General features: G+C 38.3%; 1 protein-coding gene across 4 annotated transcripts in view; it reads left to right on the top strand.

The window, feature by feature from the left end:
* The window catches only part of MAST4 (microtubule associated serine/threonine kinase family member 4), a 283,945-nt gene that overhangs the window by 225,305 nt on the left and 36,266 nt on the right, over positions 1 to 22,374 (top strand). For all 4 annotated transcript variants that reach the window (XM_058865220.1, XM_058865218.1, XM_058865217.1 and 1 more), the window contains 6 exons: positions 470 to 548; positions 6,616 to 6,773; positions 7,992 to 8,067; positions 9,482 to 9,691; positions 13,298 to 13,399; positions 17,865 to 17,997. In XM_058865220.1, the coding sequence (XP_058721203.1) occupies positions 470 to 548; positions 6,616 to 6,773; positions 7,992 to 8,067; positions 9,482 to 9,691; positions 13,298 to 13,399; positions 17,865 to 17,997 (758 nt within the window). The remainder of the gene's footprint in view (positions 1 to 469; positions 549 to 6,615; positions 6,774 to 7,991; positions 8,068 to 9,481; positions 9,692 to 13,297; positions 13,400 to 17,864; positions 17,998 to 22,374) is intronic.

Genomic DNA, 22,374 nt, shown 5'->3' with positions numbered 1-22,374 from the left:
GGCCTGCTACTTCGCTGATTGCATCTGCTGATGACACTGAAGAATGCACTACCCTTTTACATCAGTCAGACTGTGATGGTTATTCTGTGGCTCAGAGAACTGTGGTCTGCATTGTTCACATTTTTTTAATTTGCTTCTCATTAATTTTTGTGTGATGGACCTAAATGTTGTGAACTTCTTATCCATTTCTGTTTTTATTAGATACCAGTTCTGTGGAGCTATTCATTCTCTTTGTGGTTGTTTCGTCTCATAGATTTTTAACTATAAAGAAAAACACAATAAAAATAATTCATCCATGGTGGTTGCTTGTTTATTGTGGTCCCCTGTGAAAGTACACTGTTTGTTAAAAGCCCTATTTGTATCATGCTTTTGGGATGCAGTTTTACACAGTGATACTTCAACAAACAGATGTTACTGCATTAGGGTACTGCAGTGTTTGTTTGACTAATTGCTGTGTCATAACTTTCAGGACTGATGGTCGCCGCTGGTCTTTGGCTTCTCTCCCTTCTTCTGGCTATGGTACAAATACACCCAGCTCAACTGTTTCTGTAAGTATCTCTTTTACTGTGTTGATAGATGTCTTTTGCATGCTTGAGCTTCTTAAATGTAGCATGCTTCTCTTAGGAGAAGAAAATGCAGGTTTTTTTTAGGTTTGGCAGATTTGGAACTAACGTGATCGGAAACTGCTTTACTTCTGGAAATAAAAGAAAACTTACACAATGTGTACTTGGCTTAGGGGTACTTTCTGGTGGTGAACAGTATTTAACTGTCCCCTTTTGATGTGCCTTACTTTAACCATATAGTAGTTAGGTATCAAGTCTTAAGTGAGGCTGCCTTGATAACAAGAAGAAGAAAAATTGACTATGGCATCTGTCCTGAGTTAGACTGCTGTCTTAGGATGGACACACATTTGCCTTTCTTTTCCTTTGGCAATTGTGAGATCTTACTGCATGATAATAGGTTAGATACGTACCATCTGGCTGTAATCACAACAGAAGGAGTCCTTCAGGATGCATAGAAGAATAAGTTTAACTTACGAAATTTTACCTTTTGGACCAGTTGTTTCAGTGTGACTGTGGTGGTTTAAAAAAACAGCAGGGAATTAAACTTCATATAAGCCACCCCCATTTTCCCCACCCTGCTCCACTGTGAGGGGGATAAAGGGGAGAGATTATGGGTTGAGATAACAACGTATGGAAAACCAGCAGCTAAGGAATAAGAAATGCACAGTAATGGCAACAATATTGATAACAAAAACTACAAAAGAGAAGGTGCTTGACACACAAAAGGTGTTCCACACCTCAAGTCAGTTCTGTGTGGCTACTGAGACAAAGACAAGGATGGTGTTTGCTCTCTGCACCTTGCATTCCTTGTCCCTGAGGCCAGAAAAAGAAACAGTGAGGGGCAAATCACCAAAAAAGCTGGACTGTCCCTGCCGTGCTGTCTGCTGCCAGACTGCTGGGCTCGGCTGTGGCTGTCACTATTTGGCTGGGCTAGGCTTGGCTCCCTCACTCTTGTGCCAACCCCCCCCCCCCCACCATACATGTGCATCTTGTATGCCACAGCAGTGCCTTGAATCCTGCTCCAGGACTTGGGAGCTGGCCATGGGAGAAACACCAGCCTCTGCTTTGTATGTCTGCATATCTCTGTGCTGGAGAGGAACGACTGTCTCACCTTACAACCTGAAGCAAGGCTGTTGGTCACACCTGTGATAGTCACACCTGGGAGGCTGTGGAGATAAGAGTTGTAGAGAAAGCCTGCTTTGGAAATAGCAAATGAGTTTACATTCTGACAGTTAGAATGTATCACTGCTGCAAAGGGCTTGTACTGGGTTGATCCAACTGTGGCTCTTCAATGTTTTATCCCTTATATGCATATGAAAGGTGTTTTACCTTTTATGAATGACACATTTGACTGAATGGGTGATTTTTTTAAGCTGTTTCTTTGACAATTAAAAGTTGGCTTTCTCTTCCCACTTCCAGTGGGTTTGTTTGGTTTCTCTTGTGAAACAATAACAGTTCCACATTCTATACAATGATGAAATATGACAATTTTGTGTTATGATCAATTCTTATTTTATTTTTGTCCACAAAGACTTCTGGAAGGACAATTCTATCTGTCCTAAACCATGTTGAGTAATGTAATATATCTTAAGAACTTTTCCTCTAAAGCACTAATTTTGACCTCTGCTTTCTTTTCCGTGTAGAAATTACTTGTGCCAAGTAAATTCCTTGGTTTTTATTAATTCTATAAGCAGTTTTTGTTTGGGCATGTTTGAGTACATCTTATTGGAACTAGATCAGATATGCTGTACTCTTCACTTAAAACATATTGACATAAAGGAGTTTATATCAGATAAAAGTAATTGCCATAGAAACACCATCACTCTTGCAAGAAATAGGCTTGTGCTAGAAAGGAGATTAAAAGCTGTGTCAAAAACAGATCAAAACACAGTTTTAATTTTCTGTCCATATTCATTTCTTTGATATCTTCAAGTTTAAAATGATAATTCTAATTCATGTACTTTTTTTCCACTTAAGTTCACTAGCTGCTGTAGACATCCTGGAATGTGGAGCAGTTTTACGTGGTATTTGCATATGCTGTCCAAACATTTATGGACTTAGATGTCTTGACTTCTGTAATAAATCATTGTTGACTTAGCCCATGATTATTTCTGACTAGAATGTATAAATATTGAAATACTTATGTGTCTACCCTACCACTGAGTAAACAGTTTCTTACTTGTGGAAATAAACCTGTTTTTCCAATGAATACATTTTAATTTTGTTGAAGAAAGCAGCATCAGTGAATTTGTGCCATAAATATCTATTGTGTTCTACCCTTAAGAGTAGGGGAGCACCCAAGATCGGTGAATACTTGTGGTTGAAAGAAATGACAGAAGTCAGATGATCCACAAAACTCTTACTAACTTTTATTTGTAGATTACACACTTGGCATAGAAATTGGTTATTAGTCTCTGACTTGCTATATAAGCACATGTAGGTTTTGCATAAAGGGGTGTGGTGAGAAGAAAAGAAGAAGAGAAGAAGAAAGGTGGGGAGGGGGTAGGAAGAGATCACCAGTCCTGGTTCCAGCATTAGTCCAGCTGCTGGCATATCTAGGGTCCTGGGAGTGCCCAAGGATTGTGAGGGGGGTACAGTTTTACAGAGAAGTTGTTGCCACCCTGAAGGTGGGTTTCTCATGCAAATTAGTTATCACTCACAGTCCATTCTTCAAGGTCTTTGTGGAAATGGGCCAGAGGGTTTCAAGCATCTATGGCAGTCCTGATTCCCTCCCCTGCTCTACAGTCTGTGCCTGCTTCTCCTCATTTCTCTGTTTGTCCTGTACTGAGCTGTGCTTATCTCCAGGAGGAAGATCAAAGATCTTTGTCCCAGAAAAGCGGTGTCCTACCTCTGCATGGCCCCTTGTCCAGTCACATCTTGTTCTTTCTCACTGTGTTACTGCCAGCAGTCCTTGGCTGTTGTTACCTACAGTCCTTGGCTGGTGCCACAGCCGCCCTGCTGCTGGTGTTTGAGGCAAACACATTAGCCTTTATTGTCTTGGTTTCTGCAGTATCTCCTGGTTAGTTTCTTGTTCTGTTTTGCCCAAGAATTTGCTACTGCTGCTAAGCTCTGCAAAAGCACTTGGTTGGATAGCCTTTGAATTCTAAATCTAGCAAATATTTCTTTACTTCCTAGAGATGTTTTTTTACTTTCTTCTTTTACCCCTTGTATGATACATATGAATCACAAAACCAAAACTAGTAGTGTACCCATGTAATTGGTTTCATGTACTTTTTCAGAATCTGAAAGAACTAGTACAGTTCAGCCTTCTCCTCCACATTATTACTAATTCTTAGAGGAGATGAGAGACCAGTTCATACAACACCATAAATGTACATATGGAGCATTCCCTTTTCAGTGATGAATAAATAAAATGCACATGAATCTAGACATGTATCAACCAGCGAGCAGAAAGAGTTTTTACACATTGCAATAGAGCACAACTTTGGTCTTCACAAGCAACTGAAAGTCAAAGCAGGGGCCAAAGTGTATGTAGTAACCACAGTTATGCTGAGGTGAGTGTCATTCACCATTTCTTATTACCCTGTTTTTTTTGTTTGTTTGTTTTTTAATATTGAAAGTGATGAGATGGATAGAATTACCTATTTAATGGAAGCTCATGGATTTAGAAATGGTGCAAGTACCACATACACCAGTTCTCACAACAAAATCAAAGTTAAATAACTTCTGCTTGATTATTCAGTTGAAAAGAAGCTCTTGGTCTGTCTTAGTCTAGCACAGTTAGGTCAAATCTTGGCAGTTAGAAGATGCAATTGAAATGATTGTGTCTTTTAGAATAGCAAGCCTTATAAAAATGATGAAGTGAGACAATACACAGCTGCATATTTTTTTAAATCTGCATTTCTGTGTCAGAAGAACATTTGCATTTCCATAATGAACTATGGTTGAACATATTAAAAATATTTTAATTCTTGTGGGATTTTTTTGAGCATTAATTGTAGGATGCCAGGAGAACTATTTTGTTTAAGAATTTTGCTGTAAGAATTTGGATTTGTACTGAAATTAGACCTTAGATCACCAAAAAAATGTACTTTGTGCCTGTGATGATCCTGATACAACTGAGAGTGGTTAGCATTAGGAAGATCCTCACTTGAGTCATGTTGGATCTAAATTCTGTGACACCTTATGTGAGAAGTGTGATATGAGCTATTTTCCCACTGTTTTTCCCATAATCCCTTGAAACCAAAGAGGTAGAGAATGATTTTAGATGAATAGCCACCTGTGATGCTCTGTATTGGGAAATTCTCCTGTGCTAGAGTATCTTTTATTTTACAGAGCATGGCTATGGGAAATATGCTGTGAGGTTAACTGCAACTAGCTGCTATAGTGTGAGATAAGAAATAACTACTTTACCTATGCTGCATGCTGAATTATTCATGGTAATGTGCTAAGGCAGAATTCCATGCATGAGTTACTGTAACTTGACAAGTCGATACCTATTGTATGAGCTGTGGTAAATTCTCAGTGTGCATGTCTCTTAGCCTGCAGCAAAGCAAGGTAACACAGTCTTGCAAACTTCAGCTTGTTCTGATGTGGTGCAACATTCCCATGTAGACCAGTCCTTCTTAGCCTTTTCTGCCAGTGGGTTTTCTTCTGTTTTTGCTTTTGGAAGATGACTTCAGGAGATCTAGTGTGATAAGAAAGCTTTTCTTTGCTTCTGAGAGTTAGTATATTAGCCTTTGCCACACAAGTTGCCAGGAGATAAAAAAGACTTCTTAGTTTCTGTGCTTACCAGCCTGGCTATTGTCTGCTGACCTTAGCAATGCAGGGGCAATATTTGTACAGTACAAAAGTTTAATGGTTTCCCTCACTAGAAATGATGTAACAAAAAAACCTCTTGACTGTGTTTTCCTCCATTAAAAGAGCACCCAGGTGGGGGCCTTGGTGTTCAATATGAGAAGTCAGATAAGCAGTAATGGACACATGTAAATTGATACACAAAATAAATTAATTTTATTGAGAAATTCAGCTGGAGACTGAAGAGCTCTAGAAGGTTATCCAACTTTTTCAGCTTCATCCCTTTTGCAGGTAAAATACAGGGAATGTCTGCATGGTACTAAGCAGATTTGTGTAGTCGTACAAGAACATTTATGAATTGGCTAACTTGGAAACTGGTTTTGGTACAGTAGAGCATTTTATTGTGTTTGTCAGTCCACATTAGCAAGGCTGGTTGTTCATGATTTGAACAATGTATGTGTTCTTTAAGAAGGATACCAGATCCAGGTTCACAGAAAAGTTCAAAGTTCTACCTCAAAGCATCTAACATGGCTTAGGTAGAGCTGCATTAAAACCCATAAAATATGATAATATGGTCATTTGCACTGCTCATGTAATGCAGCTCTATATGTCAAATGTTGCAAGGGTGGTTATCATGGTAGCACTTCCATTCTCATACCAGTCCATATCTTCCAGTTTTATAATAAGTGGGTGGTTTTAGTGTAATTCCTTTCACTTTTTGTCAGCCATATAATTGGTCTTGATAAATGTATGGCATTTGCTCACTTTATTTTCAATGTACAGCTTTTTTATAAGATAGTAGCATATTCATTTTTTTCAGCAAGATTTTAGATAGTATTTGATTTTATTTTTAAGAGCATTAATAATGTCTTCAGTAGGAATAATGAAGTACCTTTATTGTGCAGATTCATGATTGACATTGTGACAGTAAGTTGTACTTTATAGTTACCATACTCAATCCGTCCTATGGCAATAATGAATTTTCAGCAGACTCCATTTTAGCTATTCTGATATCTCATTGACATCAGATGTCACCTTTCCCTTAGGAAATTTAAATTTTTGAAATGCGGTGTGTCTTCGGAACGGAAGTGTTTGTTGTTTTTTTTTTTTTTTAATATTTACTCTGTATTTATGTCATGAGTTTGAGAGTAATTCTTTATTTCCTTCTGTAAATTAGTAGTCAGGCATGAGAAACAGAAACTATAATTTTAACTTTATTCATGAGCATCAAATACAGTCTTGAAAATGTTTTTTTCACTCTGATGGAAGCTTGTGTTTTCTTGTGATCTTGCAGTCATCCTGCTCATCCCAAGAGAAGCTACACCAGTTACCATACCAACCAACTCCTGATGAACTGCATTTTTTGTCTAAACATTTCTGTACCACTGAGAGCATTGCCAGTGATAACAGGTGCAGGACCACTGCAATGCGTCCTCGGTCCCGAAGTCTCAGGTGAGTTTGTGTATCTGAGAACAGGGATTGGATCTAGATTGACATATTGTGGGGGACATCATGGTGTTTTACACTGGGGATGTGTACAAGTTTTGACATGGCTGAAATATATATGTAACTGAGGCTGAATGAAGAACAGTCCTTTAAATACTTGCTCTGATTTTTGTCATGACTTACTTCGGTGGTAAATATTGTTAAGATAGGTCTTAATGTGAAGGCAACTTACCTGCAGAGACTGTCTTGATGACCTAGTCATTAATGATCTTGTTGTAGCATTCCCTTTCTGAATCTATGTACCTGCTCTGTCCTCAGTAGTAGCCTGTGAATGTCTGTAACAGACTGTATCAGTTCAAGGACTTTCCATTGTGATACATTGTGACAAAGTTTAGTGTTCAGTTTTGACCTTTAAGAATACCAGAAGCCAGATTTAGATTCACGAAATGATTTAAGTTGGAGGGGACCTTAAAGATCATCTTGTTTCAACTCCCCTGCTGTGGGCAGTGACATTTCCACTAGACCACACCTTCTAGACTAGATTGAATGGGCTAGAATCACAAACACAGTAAATCTGTATTAAAGGGCTTTGGAGTAGACAGTGGGGCTCATAACAGCAAAAAGTAATTTTGGGTTTGTGAGGTCTGTGAGTATCTTTTATGAATTCTTTTCCTCAAAGTCTTGTGCTTTTTTTTACAGACACAGTGCTCCAGCTTTGTTCGACACATACATATATATGACATTATTTGTAGGAAGTTACTGCCTTTATTTGCTGCTCAGATTAAAAAGATTGTTTTGATACATTTTTTCAAATTATCCATTTAGAGAAACAAACAAAACTCAAACTAATTTTGTACTTTCTCACTTGCAGCTACCAGAATTCTTGGTCAGATCTTCCTATTTTGATTGTATCTAATCTTCAAAGGAACAGGTGTAAGACCAGTTAAATAGATCTCTGTTGCCCTTTTGAGAAAAAGATAATGTTCACAAGGCTTCGTCTGCCTTGAAATACAGGTTATGTTTACAAGGCTTCATCTGCCTTGAAATATAGGTACAAACTAGGAGAATAACATGTTTAGCAGTTAGATGTCAAGTACATTAAATAATCATCAGGACTTGAACAGAAATAGCAGAAAGAAACCAAGTGTACCATTGATGGCAGACTGTTCCTTTCCAATGGAGTCTGTGCTGACTTTTTGTTGGGATAATTTGCTTTACTTGCAGCCCTGGACGTTCTCCTGCTTGCTGTGACAATGAAATAATTATGATGAACCATGTCTACAAAGAAAGGTTCCCAAAGGTAATGAACTATATTTAAGATACCCAGTACCTAAATTGATAGACAACATAGGTTCTAAGTAATTGGTGCTTGTGTTATGGGAAGTAGTGATCCAGCGCAGTAATTGCTTCCATAAAGCATCACTGAGCTCTTACTGCAATGATAAAATCACAATAAAGAAAACTCTGACTGAGAACTGGACATTCATTTGGCAACGCTACCTGACTGGTTTTCAAATGAATCCTGCTGGTAATATACTCTGCTGATTGGAATCGGATGATACTGGATTTCAATAGATGGTGTACACTTGGGGAAAATGCATACTGCTTTAGTAAATCAAAACCAGTTTCCAGTGCTAAGGCACAAGAACCATCTGCTGCAAAATACCAGCAGATTCCTTCAGTTAGTGCCATTTCTTCATTTTCCCGAACATTTGCTATATACTTTACATACATGCATATGTATTATATGCACTGAATTAATGCACTTAATGAGATCAGTACAGAGATGTGGGGGTTTGGCTATGAGATAGGAAGACATCTTGCTCTACTGTCCAGAGATCTTGAGACACAGATGAGTTCCTAGGTGCCTCTGTGTGTGCACAGCTTGAAGCAGTATCCTCTTGGTTGCTCCTAGGATAACAAAGTACTGTACTTAAAACATGAGTTAAAAAGGGAGAAATTTCTTTGCATTTCTTCATATAAGTATGAAGAAAGGTTTGTCAAGATTTGCAAAATAATCGAGCAACAATATGAGGTGTGAAGAAAGCATTCATCTTAGTGTTTGAGATATGAACTAATATGTGTGGGATTACTGTTTAATAATAATAATATCGTCAAGGGTTTTTTTAAGCATCTGCAGTTCTGTGAGAGCCAGACAGTTGATTCTGTAAAACAGATGCATCTGGGAATCTGCGGACACGTTTGGCAGGACCTATGAGCCTGTGGTGCTTTTAATTAGTCAAATGAGCCTCTGCTCAGTGAAACTCTGCTCAGTGAAATATTTTTATGGAATAACCATTTTGAAAGTAATGGCTATATTCTACTGTGTAGTATCTGCAGTTTTAGCAGAACAAAATAGACCCCTATGAGTTCTCTATTTTCTTTTTATATATTTCCTCTTTGGCTTTGACTTAAAGGCTTTTTAGTTCTCTTAGTGATTACCACAAGATTAATTCACAGTTAATCACGAGTGGCAGACAAAGTTGGGGAGCTGCATAGTAGAACAATAAGGCTGCTGCTTTTCTCTACTGGTAATGTGGGGAAATGTCATCTGTCGCTTTGCCCTTGTGTACTTGCCTTCTGGCTTCAGTAATTTCATGCATTCCATCTAGGTAAATTCTTAGGCAGTACAGAAATATTCTGCAGAAATAACTTCAAGGCTGTTAGTTTCATGTAGAGCTGATTTAATCTGTTGAACAACTACTTTTCTATAGGCCACAGCTCAGATGGAAGAGAGGCTTCAGGACATTATAACAAATCATTCTCCAGAGAATATCCTTCCTCTGGCAGATGGAGTGCTCAGCTTTACCCACCATCAGATCACAGAACTGGCTCGAGATTGTTTGGATAAATCTCACCAGGGCCTCATCACATCACGATACTTCCTTGAATTACAGCAGAAATTAGACAAATTACTACAGGAGGTATGAGCCATGAGACTGCTGTCTGTTTGCCTAAAAAATTGTTTAAATCTGTTTGCCTAAGAGTTTTCTTGAACGTTGTCTTAAATTACGACCGTGTACTCAAGTAATTGTCAAAGTGGTATTCATAAGATGGTGTAATCTACATAATGACTCCTACAAAAATTATAAGGCATCCTAGCATACTGGTCTGGAATGGATGGATTGTAAAGATTCCAGAAACAAAAGCATTATGTCCTGCAGTGCAGGTTGTAGATTGTTGACAGAAGCATGTTCATAAGCCCCAGACAGGACTGGCTATTCCATATACTTTAAATAAATGAGTTAACATACACACTTTCCTTTCATCAACCCTACTGTGTTGAGAAAGCAGACAGCAACCCTTAGTTATCTACTAGTGAGAGATTAGTTAATTATTTGTAATATTCCTCTCATAGCTGAAATGTTGATTAACAGAAATAATGTCTTTCCTAAATGTGCTGAAACTTTCATAGAACAATCAGCTAAATTAATTAAGAAGAAGTTGAAACTTGGCAAATGTGCTGTTACATAAGTCACTGTAGTTTATTAGTGTATCATTTTCAAAAAAATGAGTGCAACATGTAGCACTCTGTTATTTGTGTGGGATTTGACAGTACATTATGAGTCAAAATAAATTTGGTATTTTTTCCAACTGATAGGCTAGGATGCCTTATCTGTCTTAATTTGTCTTCTGCTTTCTTATGAATGCACAAACACAAGCAGTTTTGGGGTGGTTTTGGGTTTTTTTTTTGGTTTTTTGTTTGTTTTTTGGTTTCATTTGTTTGTTTTGGGGTTTTTTTTGTGGGGTTTGTTTTGTTTTGGTGGGGCTTTTTTGTTTGATTTATTTATTTGTTAATTTCTATTCAGTAAATAGGATTTCTGACATTACTTCGTTTTGAACTTTTTCTCTTCATACAGCCAAACAAAATTTAAGACATCAGTAAACTTACTCTGAAGTGTTGAAACCCTATTTTTTAAACATTGAAAATACTTAGTGGTTGCTTGGTAGTCAAGAGGAAGTTTCGAACTACTAACCTTCTTATGAAATGATCATAGTTCTGCCATGCCAAAGTGCAGGCAGAATTGGCCAGTGTCAAAATACAAGAAAACATGTCTAAGCCAGAAGTCACTGTTAACACTATTAACAATATATACCTTAAAATGGCTACACATTAAGTAGAATTTAGAATGCGTGTCCATTTATTGATGGCGGCCTTAGCTTGGATGCCTGCTCGGCACAGCGCACGGCAGCCCAGAACTCCTGGGCTCAAGCAATCCGTCAGGCTCAGCCTCCCTGGCAGCCGGGCACGGTGGCACACGCCTGTAGTCCCAGCTGCCAGGGAGGCTGAGCCTGATGGATCGCTTGAGCCCAGGAGTTCTGGGCTGCCGTGCGCTGTGCCGAGCAGGCATCCAAGCTAAGGCCGCCATCATCCACTAACACCTCTCCCAAAATCTACTAAAAAAACATGTCAGCACATTATTCTTCAATCTGCATATAAAGCAATACATTGTTTAAAAAAATTACCAACCTGCTCATTTTGTGTTAATTCCTTATTATGAAAAAGATTGCTATTCTGCAAAGACATGATACCTTAGAAAATTCAGACTTAACTTCTGAGTGCACTAATTGTGGACTAACACTTCTTGTTAATAGCATTATATGACAATATGAAAACATTTTCTTTGCACAACTTTGTTATGGGCTCTTAGTTATGCTTTGGTTTTGTTGCCCGATCCGAAGAAAACACAAACAACCGAAGTCGTTTATGCGGTGCTTTATTGAGGGCCCGGGAGCCTGTGGACTAGCGTCCAAAGACAGAGCCCCATTTCACAGAAAAATCACAGGGTTTTTATATGTTTTCTACATGATTTCTTCATCATCACAAACTTTCACTACTTGGTACGATTATCTCTTTAACCTTTAAATTCTGCCAACAGGTACATTCCTTAGATTATCTCTTAGTTACACTGCTTACATTGCAATATCTGCTATACAGTTCATCTGCAGGTTACATGCGGCCTACCAAGCCTTAGCATGACTACTACTAATGTCAACTAATGCTAACTGTTAACGTTTGCTACTATCTTAATATTGCATTTTATTGAATTAAATGGCAACAGTTTCATGTGATTCATTTGTTGTAAGTTCCCAGCTGTAATCTTCAGTAGAAAGCTGCTACTTGGCACTGTGCAGTTGCTTTAACTAGGGGAAGTTATCTCCCTTGAGGTTGAAGCTGCTTGGTTCACCAAAAATTTTTAGAATTTTAAGGTCAAGTGGACCTGAATGCTTTCCTGCTTCATCTCCCTTAAATGTAATATGTATTGAATCTTTTGTTCTTTTAGGCATCTGAGTGTTCATAAAACACTACAAAGGTGCTTTAAATTTTGTTGGTGGTTAAAATAGGCAGGTGTTTTGTTTACAGAACAGTTTTACTGGTCAGAATTATGCTTCTGTCCAGTTAAGGTTCTTCTGAGACCTCTTGCAGCCTGCTAGATGATATTTGTGCCATTTTCTTTTATTCCTTTTTTAAACTCCACAAATTAATTCCTCTTATATATTTGGTGATTTTTAAGATTGTATTTACATTAAGAGCATTATGCATAGCTTCCTGTTTTCATAACATTTTTTTCAAAAATGTAATATATTATAGAAAAAGTAATTATTGGTCCTCAGTAATAATTTTGTGTTATTCTTTATTTTCTTTGTGGTTTTGAATAAGCAAGAGATGCTAAGAAAATTAAGTCTGTGAGTTCTACTGTTCAGAGCAAGGAAATGGTTTGATATTTGAGGCAAGGGTTATTAGTACATTCTAATGAGAAGAAGAATGATACAGTTCCTTTAGATTCACTAGCATCGTTAAATAATGTAATTTGTTCTTAGAGGTGAACATCTAAAAGAAACTTGAAATGCTGCTCAGACCGTTGTGCAGATGTTGTTAAACCTTCTAGAAGTATTTTTTCTGTATGTGTTCTTCTATAGCACTTCACCCTCTCTTTTGTAATCTTTGTAGAACTCAATTGTTATTGTTATCCTTTCCACACATACCTTTAGATGAAGCTTCTCTTCAAGTTAATGTTTTTTGTATGTATGTCTACATATAAATGGTCATTTTCCTATGACTGACCAAAACGCCACAGTATGAATTTGGGATGGATGTTACTTATATCTATTACTATTCGTTATGTTATTTTTCATCTTAGCCTAACATTGTTAACAAATTGAGGCAGGACCATAATGCATAGATCTATGTTGATGAGTAATGATACATCATATCAATTTGCAAAACTGATGGTACTAATACTGTGTAAACTTGAGAAACAAGAAAAAAATAGAAGAAGTAGGTGTTTTTCTGTTGTAGACACTTTCGTTATTACAGTGTTGCTACAAAGTTTTAAAGCTGGGATTATTTTAACAGAAGTTAGTGTTGCTTAGATCTTTGTAGTCTCTGCTGTCATCTTGAAATTGATGCTCAGTTTTTATCAGGTACATGCTTCAAACTCTACAGGTGTTCCAGATATCATACATGCTTTCCTAAGCAGTGCATTGAATGTGATTTGGTTTAATATGAGTTTATTTTTATCTTTTAGGCACAAGAGCGATCAGAGAGTGGAGAAATGGCATTTATTAAACAACTTGTTCGAAAAATCCTGATAGTTATTGCTCGTCCTGCTCGCTTACTGGAATGCCTGGTAAGGCCCTGCTTACTATGAGTAGTATTTTTAACTTTGTAGTGTAGGCAGTTCTCTGATTTAGTATTCAATTCTCTTTGCAATTGATTTTTGGAACATGTCAAACAATGTGGTAAGGCTTCATTAGTAGTGGGATCCTTTCCACTTCTATTATTGGATATATTGGCAGGACCCTCCTGCAGTCTTGTTTGGCTCCCTACTGTATTGCAGATACTATGGTGTAGCATCCTTTTCATCAGCTGAGAAAGCTGCTGTTTAAAACCAGTTGGCTTTTTGTTTTGTTTTGTTAGACTTCTTCATTTCTTGGGAGGACTGTTCTGGAATTGTAATTGCTTGGTGATTTTCTCGTTTCTTAACAGTTTCATAATTTTGTTGCACTCAACAGCTGCCAGATCTATAAACAGCTTGAGGTCAGCTCTGCAGTACCTGATCTGGTGATAAGAGCAGCAGAAGATTAGACTGTCTGGATACACGAGTAGTTTGTACTATACTGGGTACTAGAAGGAGTAGAAGAGTTAATTTATTTATGCATGAGCACAGCAATGATGTTGCCAGACTGGGTTAATTTGTGTGAGCTGTGTGGGCGTGTTTCTACTTTTCTTGCCTGTGCTGTGGGAGCTGGGATGGCTCAGGTGCAGGAAGTTTCTCCTACACACAGAGCCAGTGTGCTTCAGTTGTTCAGTTGAACTTATAAACACTCAGAACACAGTGTACACAGGAGGATGGTGTAGACACCCAAATACCATGCCAGAGCCAATCTGAGTCCAAAAGGCCTGGCAGGCAGCCTTAGCTGACTTTGAGCCACGCTGCTTGCCAATACTAAGATCAGTGTTGATGCTGCACACAGCTATTTGAGGCTGACAGGGCTTATGTGGAAGCCAGCCTGTTGCTAGACTCAAGTTATGCCTGAAATTGTTATAACTGCATTTGCATTGCACTGAATCTGAGCTAGTAAGTCTTTCCAACCTGATTTCGGCTCTGTGCTATGTCCCTTAATCTGTGGCACAGTTAATCCACACCCTGACTCATTCAGCTCGGCCATGGGCATTTAGAGAGCTGCCTCTATTTCATTTTGGAAACACTGAGTGTCAGTGTTCCCAGTTGCTTTTTTGTTCATGATCTGCAGTTCAGAAGGGATCTAAAAATAAGATATGTGCTCTGAATCAGCATGAAAGAGATGTTTAAAAAAAACAACCAAAAGAAAACAAAAAAGAAGGCTTTAAAGACAAAACCACCTTAGCATGTCCCAGTTTTGCCATTGAATCCAAACTTGTTTTACTCCTCCCTGAGTCCATGTTTATTCCATGTCTAATGTGTTGTTCCAAGCTCTGTTTACAAGGTTTATGTTTCTACACATCATCCAGTTTTTTATATCCCGGTTTTTTCCGCTCTCTGGTTTGCATCTTTCTCTATTGTCACATACCCAAAAATGCTCTTCAATGCATCTTGTAGGCAGTCAGACCAAGACTTGTTAATAATACTTTACATCTTTCCATTACAGGCTTTCTAGCTTTCTCCCATCAACCCTTGCTCCCAGCATCATCATTCTCTATATTAGCTTTCTAATTGAGGTGCTGGTGTGTGTCCATTGAAGGGCAGCAAGACTCATGAAGGGTCTAGAAAATGTATCTAGGAGCAGCTGAGGGAGCTGGGTTTGTTTAGTTTCAAGAAGAGGAGGCTCAGGAGGCACGTTACTGCTCTTACAGCTCCCTGAAAGGAAGGTGCCAGGTGGGTCTCTCATATGGTGCCTGCAGGACTACAGGAAATGACCTTAAATTGAGACAGGGGAGATTCAGATTACATATTTGAAAAATTTTTTCCCTCTGTTAGAATGGTCAGGCTTTGGAATAGGTTGTGTAAGGAGGTGGTGAAGTTACCTGGAGGTGTTCAAGAGGTGATTGGATCTTGTGCTGGGTGATGGTTCAGTGGTTTAGGGGTTACAGTGGTGGTGCTGGATGGATGGTTGGACTGAATGATCTTATGAGTCTCTTTGAACAATGATGATTCTGTAGTTCCAATTCAAGTTCTCTCCTGGTGGTCTATTTGCCTATTAGTTTATTCTCCCTGAGTGCCAGGTTTTAATGGGATCTAGTCCATCTAGTCTCGGTTCACTTAGTTTCCGCTTTCTGCCACTGGGATTTTATCCTAGGCTACTTGCTCTGCCTTATCATTCAAGGAGAGTGATGTGCATCCTGCAGCCCTCCTTCTGCTGGGCATGCTGAAGTCAGTGGAAAAAAAGTGGTGCAAGGGCCAGAAACTCAACTATGTGTCTCATAGTTGAGTTTCAGAGTTGAGTTTCATTGGCAGGGAAAGCCAGGACAGCTTGCTTCAAGAGTTCTCACTTCAAGCAGGTTCAGGAAGTTTAGACTGGATTGTAACAACCTTGCATCCTATGTTTCTACAGATACAGGTAGCTTGAACAAATTTAAGCCCACGATCATACAACAATACATTTTTCATGCAAGGTGTTAAGCCCAGATCATAAACATAATTGTAAACGTATAGAAACAGTATTTTCTTCTGTAGTGTCTCTCCAGAAACTTTTGAATATTACTGTCTGAAATTTTAGAATATCTGTCTGAAATAGATACTATGTGTGGAAAGCTTCAGCCTCTATGAGAAAGTTCGTAAAATGCTAGCAAATAAATCAAGCTTTGTGGTCATCAGACATTTCAGATCCCATGCAGTAAAACTGTCAGTTTTCTGATGGTGGTCTTGTCTCAGGTGTTCATAGGATGTAAAATCCTATTTTAGTTTATAGTTGATAATCATAACGAATAAAGGTTTTACGGTTTCATAGATAGTAAGAGCTACTGTCAATTATTTAAATATTTTTTTCCATTTGTATATGGAAAATGAAATGCAGAGTTGGAAGTGAAGATCAGAAAATAAATTCACTGCGTCTCACTGTTCAGACCTGTGTATGTATATGTGTGTATTTAGATGTGTACATACACACACACACTCATATGATTAAAATTATCTGTTGTGAAATTGCCTCGTCTTGTTAGTAAGTGGAGGAGAAGCTGTGTATCTGCCACTGTGGCAGCTGAGGAGATGATAATGTTTTCATGACAAAAGTAAAGAGAAATCTTGGCACATAAAATCATGCTGTTGGCTGCTTTAGTGCAAAGGGGTAACATGTAAGAGACACAGCTGGGGACAGCATGTAAGATGAGGAAAGTAAGACTAAAATAGCATGTACTATTTAGTTACTGGTTCAGATTGTTGGGCAGGTTTGCAGCATCCTGAGACTTTGAGCTAAGGTAAGTCAGCTTGGATAGTTCATGGGTTTGTGGTAAGTCCTTTTCACTAGGTTGTAAACATGATGAAAATTACTTCATGACACAGCTGAAACTAAGATTGTTTCTAAAAGACTGAAAATTCCAAAGATATTTTATTTAAGACATGCTGAGGCTTACCTGTTAGCTGCAGAAGTTTCAATGCTTCCGAAATGAAGCATGGTACCAAATTTCTCAATCTGTCTTCTGGGTTGGGACGTTGACTTTCCAAGTCCTGAGTAGCCTGATGATCTAGGACAGGACCCTTGTGGCTCAATGTGTAGTCTAAAATGCCACGGAGTTATGTTTGGCTGCAAAACAGCCAGGAAATTAGCTATCTCAGCAGTCTGCCTGGCTTCTTTCTACATGTGTTTGTGACAGAGCTGACCTACTCGAGGAAAAAGTCTGTTTTGTTACATTAGTGACTGATAGCTATATCTCTGTTAAGGATTGCACCTATAGGCACAAACACCATAAAATAACCATGAACAGATGTCTTGGTATGAATTCATACTATAAGAGAGAGAAATTGGAGTTTTGAGTTTCTATTCTTTTGTTGCTTTTTGTTCCTTGTTGAGACTTGCCTTTTTTGGTACATTATAAATTATAGTTGTAATATAGATAGTTACAGGAAAATGTTTCTTTTCTGGATTTGAAACTATTGGATCAATGAAGCTCAGATTTTTTAAATCAAGTTTCAATTTTGTCTTCATTCTAAAGTTAGTTATTTATTTAATTGTATTTTCCATAAAAACAGTGCATATATATTGATTAGAAAGACTTGAAATTACTACTTCAGAAGTAAAAAGCGTATTGCAATATACTTACATAGTCGTAGTGGATTTTTATAACCAAACACATGCAGGGAGATAGTCTATTTGAAATCTTACTTTGATGGTTATAGGTCATTTCACTCAGTATTATATGAAGTTTTTATGGCAAAGAACAAACCATTCATATAAAGTAGTGCTCTGAAATAATGACATACAATTCCATTGCTTACAGCATGTTACACTGTATAAGAATCAGAACAGATTAATAGACTACTAGTAATAGAATAAAGTGGTATTGTTCTTAGTAGGAAAATGCCATATATGTGGAGTTGGAAGAAGCAAAGGAAGTTTTTATGTTAGACCCTAAGGAACCAGTTTCAACTGAGAAAATGATGATTATTTTTCCTCTAGGAATTTGATCCCGAAGAGTTTTACTATCTTTTGGAAGCAGCTGAGGGCCATGCTAAAGAGGGGCAAGGCATTAAAACAGACATCCCTCGATATATTATTAGCCAACTGGGCTTAAATAAAGATCCTCTGGAAGGTAAGTGAATCTACTGGTATAGCTATAGATATAGGTATAGCTATAGATTTCTAGGTTCTTCCTTCTCATTGTGTTCTATTATTCTGATAATCTATGTGCACCTGAAAAGGGTCAAGGTGAAGATGGTAGCAGAACAAGCGTTTGTAGACTTTCACTGTACTCGCACAAGCTCAAACATATTTAAAAGACCATCTTTTCAGAATGCTTTTTTTTTTTTGCAAATTTGAAAGACTTTTGAATTTTAAAAGTACACAAATACACTGTATCAGTGATACCACTCGTCTTCCAGCCTGACAATGCAACTTCCTCATTGCAGCTCTAGCTGAAATTTACTGGAATAATTTGATGGTGACTGTTATCTAAGCACGGTTACAAAGGACCCTTGATCGCATGGTTGGTTGCCTTTCAGTTCTCCCAGGTTCCTTCATCTTAGAGTCTCTTAGGAGACTATCCCATCAATTTTCTGTGTAATTTGAGTCCATGCTGGGTGCTTTTTTAGGGAGAACTTAGGTTCCAGTGAAGGTATTGTCACTGCAGAATTTTTCTTTAATGTGAGAGCAGTGAGGCACTGGAATAAGTCACCCAAAGAAGTGGTGGGTGCCCCATCCTTGCAAGTGTGTAAGACCAGATAGAATGGTTCTCTGAGTAACCTGGTCTAGTTGAAAGTAACCCACCTAACTGATCAGGAGAAGCCAGCTGATGCAATCTTGCATTTCAGTAAAGTTTTGACACTGTCTGTCACAGTGTCCTCCTGCATAAACACATCATTTGATGGGAGAGCAGCTGGCTCGTGGGTGAGGCACAAGGGGTTACAGTGAATGGGGTGACATCAGAGTGGGGACCTGTCACTAGGGGGGTTCCTCAGGGCTCCACCTTAGGCTCTGTGCTCTTCAATATCTTCATAAATGCCTCAGGAGCAGGGCTGGGAGGATAAAAAGTTCACAGATGATACAAAACTAGGAGGAGCTGTTGACTCCCTCCAGGCCAGGAGGCCCTGCCGAGAGACCTTGACAAATTAGGGGGCTGGGCAATCATCAACCATATGAAATGCAACAGGGGAAGGTGCCGGGTTATGCACCTGGGATGGGACAGCCCTGGATGTACAGACAGATGGGAATGAGAGGCTGGAGAGCAGTGCCATGGAAAGGGTCCTGGGAGTCCTGGTCCATGGCAAGTTGAATGTGAGCCAGCAGTGCCCTGGCAGCCAGGAGGGCCACCTGTGTCCTGGGGGCATCAGGGACAGCATCGCCAGCCGGGCAAGGGAGGGGATTGTCCTGCTCTGCTCTGCTCTGCTCTGCTCTGCTCTGCGGCAGCCTCACCTTGAGTGCTGAGGGCAGTTTTCAGCAATGCAATATAAGAAAAACCTTAAACTGTTGGAAATCATCCAAAGGAGGGCAACAGGGATGGTGAAGGGCCTTGAAGGAAGGCATATGAGGAGTGGCTGAGGACACTTGGTCTGTTCAACCTGGAGGAGACTGAGGGGAGACCCCATTGCAGTCACAACTTCCTCATGAGGGGAAGAGGAGGAGCAGGCACTGATCTCTTATCTCTGGTGGGCTGTGACAGGACCCAAGGGGATGGCCAGAAGTTGTGTCAGGGGGGGTTTAGGTTGGACATCAGGAAAAGGTTTTCTCCCAGAGGGTGGCTGGGCATTAGAACAGTCTTCCCAGGGAAGTGGTAACAGCACCAGCCTAACTGGTGTTCTTCATACCTGAAGTTCTCAGGCATGTGGTGTATCTCTTGGGAGTGGTCCTGTGCAGGGCCAGGAGCTGAACTTCATCATCCTTTTGGGTCCCTTCCAACTTAGTGGATACTGTGATTCTGTGTCCGAGCCCATTGCAGAAGGTTTAGAACAAGATCTTCTAGGTCCTTTCTAACCCAAGGTTAGAAGTTACAGTTCTTTTAAGGACATCATTGAAAAAACTAAAATTACTTCTATGTCCTAGCCATATCATCTTCTTTGCCACCCTGAGACCAGGTTCTATCACTGGAAATAGAAATTTTCAATAGAAATTGGTTCACTGTGTTCAGTGATAGTTCTGTAATTTGGAAGAAATTAGCAGAAATGCCATAATGGAAAAATGAGCCTAGCTGATGCCAATCAGCTTGTCTGCTGTGTTGTCAACCAGGACTAGGAGAGGGCTTGATAACAAAATAATAGCAAAAAAATATGATAAACCTTTTATTTTGCTAGCTTTCATGGTGTAAGATCACATGTTAAATCAGAAAAGTAGTATATTGTGTGTTAAAACTCTTTACCCTGATCTAAAGCAGTTTGTGAAGTTCAGCACTGCCAGTTGTGTCAGCAGTTTGGTTAGTTCTAATTCAGTTAGATTGAGTATTGTTACAGATGACATTGATGTTATATTAACAGATCTAAAGAAAGTCAAGCTTATTATTAGTCCACTTCATATCTTCACAGAACTTCCTCATCCAAATTTAGTATTATTTTTTGTCTGAGGTACAGATTAACAGCTTTGATGCTTTTTGTTTATATTTGGAGTGCAGCTAAGGAAGCCAGACAAATTGGGAAAATATACATAAATGCATTTTTCCCTTTGGTTTTGGAAATGATAAAGAAATATTGAAATTCACTTCAAGACAGAGCATTGTCTTCTGGATTTGGTGAGGTCTTGGTCTGTCCTAAACAGACAATTCATCAATAATTCTTCACTAATCAAGTACGCAAGATTTAATTTGGAGTGTGGGTTGAGAGTTTTGTATCATTGACTCTGTTTCTACCAGTTAACCTTATCTTTCTCACTGACTCTTCGTGGCCACTTGGATAAAAGTGTTCCTCTGCAGTAGTCAAGAATCTGTCACTACCCAAGTTTAATAACGACTTCGAATTTTTTTTGGACAGTTTTTTGTGAGAGAGGTCTTAGAAACAAATGCCTATATATAAATAAAGAATAATGCTTTCTTTAACTAAGAATTTTTTTTTATTGGAGCATGTAGGACACATCTTGCTATATTTCATAAACTAAATATTAATGAATATAATAACAAACTTTGAAGCATTCAAATGATAATTGAAATGTTGGGTTTTGGGGATTTTTCTGAAGGAAAAATGGTCTATGTGGTTTGTCAGTAAAAGTGGTATATGATATGGATTACTGATATTTGGTTCAGTTGAAGATTTGAGCAATTGAATTATTTAGTATTTTATTTTGAAGATTAATGTGTATGAGTATTTGTCATAGGTAATTTAGGCCATTGATTTGTGTCAATGCTTTCCTCCCACACTCCAAAAAAAGTAATATTTATAAGCTGTGTAAATCACTGTGCAATGACTTTTTAAGTGACCTGGTTTGGATGTAAATAAAAAAAAAAAAAAATCCCTCTATATATAGGGATACTACTTAAGCAAAAATAAAATAAGGGCACTATGGGTTTATGCCCTGGAATTAATGGTTTACAAAGAGAATTACTGGGAGCACTGTTTTTGTTACTATAAAAATGCTATGGGAAGATCATCCTCAAGAACCTTAAAACCCTTTTATGTAAAAATATAAAATGTAAAAAAATTTTTCAAAACAAAAAAGTGCACCTCAGTAGCACTACTTATCCTGTAACACAGAATTGTATTTTCAACCAAGATGTTAATTTATGTCTTCCATGTTCATAAACGTTTATGCAAAGGATTTTATTTCGTCTGCAGGGGAAAATCTACCTACTTTAGACTTTTCTCTACTTCCCTCCTTTGTTTGCTGTCATAACTGTAGTGTCCTTTCTTTGAGTGAAATGATGCTTGCATGATTTGGAGATAATGCTAGATAAATTTATACTATACTGAAAGCAATACCACAACAGATTCATCACTTAGCAGAGACTGGTGGCTGCATTTTTGAAGAGTTCCCTGGGGAGAAATTTTTCTCCATGTTTTTTAAATTATCATCTTTACCTTTTTGAATCATGAGTCTTTGGAAATGGTTTAAATCGATGAAAGAAAAACGACAGATGTTTAATGGTATTTAGATGAGTTTGAAAAATCTCTTCAGGCATTTCAAAATGGTTCCATAGCTTCCTGTTTTGAAAGCTGGCTCTTGGTTCCATCCCATTAGTACCTACCGCTTGCAAATAATATAGATTTCTCAGGTAATCGTTACTTGGCAAAAGTTTTGTTTCAAAAAAGATTATTTTGATTTGCTATTTATGAAAGTAATTTCAGTTGAGAAGGCTGTCAAAGTATATTATTCCAGCTAGCTTGGTTCTTGCCCATACAAGAAAGATTTCATCAGAACTTCTATTCTAAAATCCCCATGTTCACAAAACTGTGACTTTTGACTGGAAAGTCCACTTCATGTTCAGCCTATATAAAATTTTTTCTTTGAGATTTTGTTTGTTTATTTAGTGGGAAATTTTCACTGTTTATTG

Source organism: Poecile atricapillus, chromosome Z (genome assembly GCF_030490865.1).
Source record: "Poecile atricapillus isolate bPoeAtr1 chromosome Z, bPoeAtr1.hap1, whole genome shotgun sequence".
NCBI classification, from domain to species: Eukaryota; Metazoa; Chordata; class Aves; order Passeriformes; family Paridae; genus Poecile; species Poecile atricapillus.
The sequence above is the reverse complement of the archived record's forward strand: the minus strand, read 5'-3'. Positions and strand labels throughout refer to the sequence as shown.